This window comes from Vigna radiata, unplaced genomic scaffold, assembly GCF_000741045.1.
Source record: "Vigna radiata var. radiata cultivar VC1973A unplaced genomic scaffold, Vradiata_ver6 scaffold_7, whole genome shotgun sequence".
Taxonomy (NCBI): Eukaryota; Viridiplantae; Streptophyta; class Magnoliopsida; order Fabales; family Fabaceae; genus Vigna; species Vigna radiata.
Window position 1 is genome coordinate 745,736 of NW_014543262.1, and position 5,175 is coordinate 750,910.

A 5,175-nucleotide genomic window follows, 5' to 3' on the forward strand; every position below is an offset into this window, starting at 1 on the left:
TAAATTTTAGTATGAAATAAATACCTTTAGGTACAAATCACGTTCTTTCCAAAAGTGTATAAATGCAAGACTATTCGAAAACCTTTTATTTATTTACTTTAAAAAGAAAAAGAAAAACAAACACTTCCCCTCTCACTTGTATAATCAAAGACATTTTTATATCTATTATTAAATTAGTTCTCTGAAAATATCTACCTGTAGAAATCAAACCAGTATAAATTGGTCTATCAAATTTGTGAACTTTGACAACAAGTATGACCAATAGAGAAATTAAGTTTATTTCATAAAACACCATATAAAGACGACGACTCATTAATTTATTGTCTTAAGGTTTTGGATTCAGAGTAGTATCAATATTTTATGAGATTTCTTTACCACCTCTCTAACCCTTTTATTCTTTTATATTTTCTTTAAAAATAATTGTTTGAGTGAAAGTAGTCATATATTCTAAATTCTTGTTTTCTTGGACTATGTAAACTTGATAAAACTTTTAGTTGCAGCAAAATATCTAACCATTTGATTGTGTGTTTGTGATGCAATTATCTAGTGTTTCATGTGTCTATTGTTTTTATATATATCTTGTTTAACTTATGTATGTTTGAGTTCGTCTAAACTTACAATTATTTTTGTTGAAGCTTTTCTTGTTGATCTAATATGACCATTTATTATATTAGATGAATCAAAGACTTATCATATTTAACAATTATGTCTTATAATGTTTGACTCTCTTTTTTTTTTTTTTTCTAAAACGAACTTCCTTAATGCTTGCCGCAACAAAGACATGTTGCCACAACCGACAATGAATCCCTTGCACATATATACTTGAACTCATGGTTCATTTATGTATAGGCTTTTGGTGAACCATAGACATGAAAAGAATTCATTTTATTTCATGAACTAAACTGGTCTCAATGATTTAAAACTTCGCATGTGCTACGTGTGTAAAAAGATACGATTTTATATGTCAATACAACATTAAACTTGCTTTTTCAATAATTGAGTTCTGCATTGGGATTCCAGAATAATAATTTTAACCATGCATGCACGAGTATGAAAATGAAAGACAAAACAAATTAAATACAAGAGATCGATGTCTATGTTTAGTTTCTATCGTTCCGATGGATAAGGTGTGGAAGAAACTCGCCGCGTCGTCAAACTCAGGCAGAGAAGCTTCGAGAGAGACCTGTCCATTCGCCCCTATAATTTCACCACCTTAATGCCATCATCAAACACAAGCACTTATTTCTTAATATAAGTGGAATCCACTGTTATTACTATTTCAATACCATTTTTATTATATCATCATTCCATTGTTCTAAATTGCTAAAATATGTATTAGTATATTTTCCTAGAAAACATATAAAAATGTCTTTTCTTCACTTAGTACTATAATTATGTTATTTACATTTTTGGGTTTTTGATTGTGTAGATGAAATTGCTCAGTAACAAAATCTGTAATCTGAGTATGGAGGTTTCATATATCACACTTGTGCATTTTTAATAATCTAATCATCAGAACGTTGAGTACCCAATTGATATAATCGGGATACAAGTGTAATTAAGTTAAAATGTTAAAAAGAGGATAAGAGAATATGGTAAAAAAATATTTCTAATTTTTTTCTTGTAATTTATTTTAAGAACATTGTTTAAGCACGAAAGCAACCTTAGAAAAACCATTTTCTTCCATTAAAAGAATGATTGCCATATACCTAAATTTTATCAGTAAATAAAAGAACCCAATCATCGCTACGTGGAATCCATAATGTTTCTTGTAAACACACAACAAATAAGAATATCCTGTTGCTTACGTATTATACCTAGTGCTAAAGGAGGGTCACGTGTGAGCTCCATGGTGAGATTCTCACACGCTTCAAAATAAAAAAAAGACATCAAAATTATCTTTGTTACAAACTTTCAACCATAGTTAGTTCTCAGTACCGTTATGCCACACAACTTCTACGAGGGTTTAGAAGCTATAAATACCATAGTGGGTGCACCGTTTTTCACTTAGGAGACACAAACAACATCAAGTGTTCTTCCTCTGTACACCAACTCTGTTCCTAGTTCAGAGTACCGTCCTTTACCTCGTACACATATCAGAGAGAAAAAAAAATGGAAGGAGAGGGTTATTATGGGAGTTTCTTTCAGAGGTGCAAGCCTTACATAGCTATGATTTCTCTGCAATTTGGGTTTGCGGGTATGACCATAATCACTAAGGTCTCCCTCAACCGTGGGATGAGCCACTATGTGCTTGTGGTTTATAGACACGCCTTTGCTACTGCGGTTATTGCTCCTTTTGCTCTTGTTCTTGAGAGGTACCTATGGCAGAACAAAATACAATAGTATTCGCTTCGCTGTTTTGAATCGTTTTCTGATCAACCTTCTCATCTTCTTTTGTTTGTCATTGGCAGGAAAGTGAGGCCCAAGATTACATTTCTTATTTTCATGCAAATATTCGTGTTGGGTCTACTTGGGTAACTATTTTTGTTGCTCTAGACACCCATGTTCATTATGATCTGTGCATCCAGAAAAACATGTTCTAAAATTTTCCCTTTTTGTTCTGTTGTTATAGGCCTGTGATTGATCAGAACTTATACTATGCGGGGTTGAAATTCACTTCCCCTACCTACGCATGTGCAATAAGCAACATGCTCCCTGCAATGACATTTGTGATAGCTGCTATTTTCAGGTATATTTCAACACACTATCGGTGAATATTAAGTCTCTTCATCTGTTATTACAATTTTTCTATTGCTTGACCTAACATGCTTTTTTTCTCTGTTTGGGATGAATTAGGATGGAAAAATTGGACATGAGAAAACTTAGATGTCAAGCAAAAGTGATAGGAACTATAGTAACAGTTGCTGGGGCCATGTTGATGACATTGTACAAAGGGCAAGTCATCAGTTTCTTGGGTTCTCAGTACATGCATCACCCCAGAAATTATGTTCCGGAAAACACCACTGATTCTGGGGAAAAGGATTGGTTTAAGGGCTCTATTCTTCTCATAATTGCCACCCTTGCTTGGGCTTCTTTCTTCATCCTTCAGGCAAGTAATCAAGTGTTTTTAACTCAAACTGTGGGGAGAGAGTAGCTTACCTACTTCTTTGATTCTTATTCATGTGACTGACTTGTTACATTATGCTGTGGTTAATGCAGGCAGTGACACTAAGGAAATACCCTGCTCAGCTCTCTCTCACAGCACTTGTGTGTGCCTTAGGTACACTGCAGTCAATTGCAGTTACCTTTGTCATGGAACACAAGACATCTGTTTGGACCATTGGCTGGGATATGAACCTTCTTGCAGCAGCCTATGCTGTAAGTCTCTCTCACTTTGTCTGATAAATTATTGTACGGTCTGAAATCATGTGGTCTCAAATAATGAGCATAGACACAGTATGTTTCAGACAATACAATCATTTTTATTTTCTATTTTGGTGGGTATTGGTGAAGCATACGAGAGTCTAAATGGACGTATACTTTGGTGAACAGGGAATAATATCATCAGGAATCACCTACTATGTTCAAGGGATTGTCATGCAAAAAAAAGGGCCTGTTTTTGTAACTGCCTTCAGCCCTTTGATAATGATTATCGTAGCCATCATGGGTGCTTTCATCCTTGCAGAAAAAATATATCTTGGAGGGTAAGTACTCCTACTCATTCACAATTTCACATCCAATTACTGTTCCCATTCCCATTGAACGGTTCATACTTTCATGTGGTTTCGTCTCACAGCTTATAAGTTGGTCTTAACGGAGCCAGTTCACTTTATCATAAACTAAAAGCTATGTATTTATTACATGAAAGTCGAAACATCGCAATCTTAAAAGGCTCACACTTTGAGACAGTGGTGGACATGTTTTTTTTCGGTGCTAATCCAATAACTGATGTGGAATCATCTACTTGTGATTTCAGGGTCACGGGAGCTGTTCTCATAGTAATGGGACTTTACGCGGTTCTGTGGGGAAAATACAAGGAGAACAAGGAGAAAGAAGCGGAGATAACCATTGAGGTGATGAAGTGTTGTTCAGAAAATGGGAGGTTGGAGACTGTGGTGGAAGATGCCGAAGTAAACAACGATATTGAGATGCAAAAGGGTGAAGAAGCGTTGAGAGATTTAAGGGTAGCCATTGTTGTTCCAAAAGTTTAAAGTGGTAGTGATAATCAGAAATGGAGGAATGAATAATAGAGGCTGCAATGAAAAAGGGTCGTTAACTGAGGAGAGCAGAGAAATTACGAGGGGTTTTTGTTTTGTGTACTCACCATCTTTTTCGGAAAATTAACTAGAGTTTTCTTTTTTGGGACCTTCTGTCTGGACCTTACTGTCCATAATGTAACTTAAATTTTGCACACTTTGGTGAAAAGGAAAATTGACATTGCAGAATTCTTCCTCTTTCCCTTTCTCAGAATAATTCGCTGAATGATAATTGCTGACATCTAATTACAGGCATAAACGGTCTAATCTACATGAAAGATTTCTATAATTTAAGCATTAGATGCTGCTTCTTTACTTTCTTAATTAATTTATTGATTAATTGAAGCTGAAACTTATCTAATCATACAAGACACAAGTTCCCTCATACTCGTTTGGCAGAATATTACAAGAACAAACTAAAGTAACCTCAAGATTACATGCGAATGCTTGAAAGAAAGCAATCTAAGTATTATCTGTATCATGGTAAACTTGTACGCTAATTTATGCTTCATGAACAAATCCTAGTTAATTTTCCCAAAGCATAGAAAAACTTACAGGGTAGAGGTAGATCTGTTTAATAACAGCATAAAAAAAATTCTGTTTAATAAGATTTTAAATAAATAAAAAAAATAACTCTGCACATTTGTTTAAGAATGTTATTTGAATACATTATTCCTCTCACAGTAACGCTATACATTAAAATTCATGATTAAGACTAATTTGTGTACATATATCTTAATCTTAACAGCTCGAAATTATACCAGAATCAAATTTAGGCAACTTTAAAACAAATGTACTTTTGCATCATTCATTGAATTTGTTGTTTTAACATTATATGTATAATCGTGCATAGGAACACGAATAAAGACAATGCTCTCTGCATAATAAGGCAATGCTCATTTCCCATAAGTTTACGAGATTTTCTTGCTGAGATTTCACAATGTTAGATTTACTAATCAACCTTTTGGGATTAGTCAAC

At 34.2% G+C, this 5,175-nt stretch overlaps 1 protein-coding gene across 1 annotated transcript; it reads left to right on the forward strand.

Annotated features, from left to right (window-relative positions):
- The first annotated feature begins 1,996 nt into the window (after positions 1-1,996).
- On the forward strand, positions 1,997-4,399 carry LOC106753658 (WAT1-related protein At5g07050). The gene is made up of 7 exons (XM_014635502.2): positions 1,997-2,315; positions 2,412-2,474; positions 2,573-2,689; positions 2,797-3,049; positions 3,160-3,318; positions 3,493-3,644; positions 3,917-4,399. The coding sequence occupies exons 1-7, from the start codon at positions 2,113-2,115 to the stop codon at positions 4,149-4,151; spliced, it is 1,182 nt and encodes a 393-aa protein (XP_014490988.1). The 5' UTR covers positions 1,997-2,112; the 3' UTR covers positions 4,152-4,399.
- Positions 4,400-5,175: the final 776 nt, after the last annotated feature.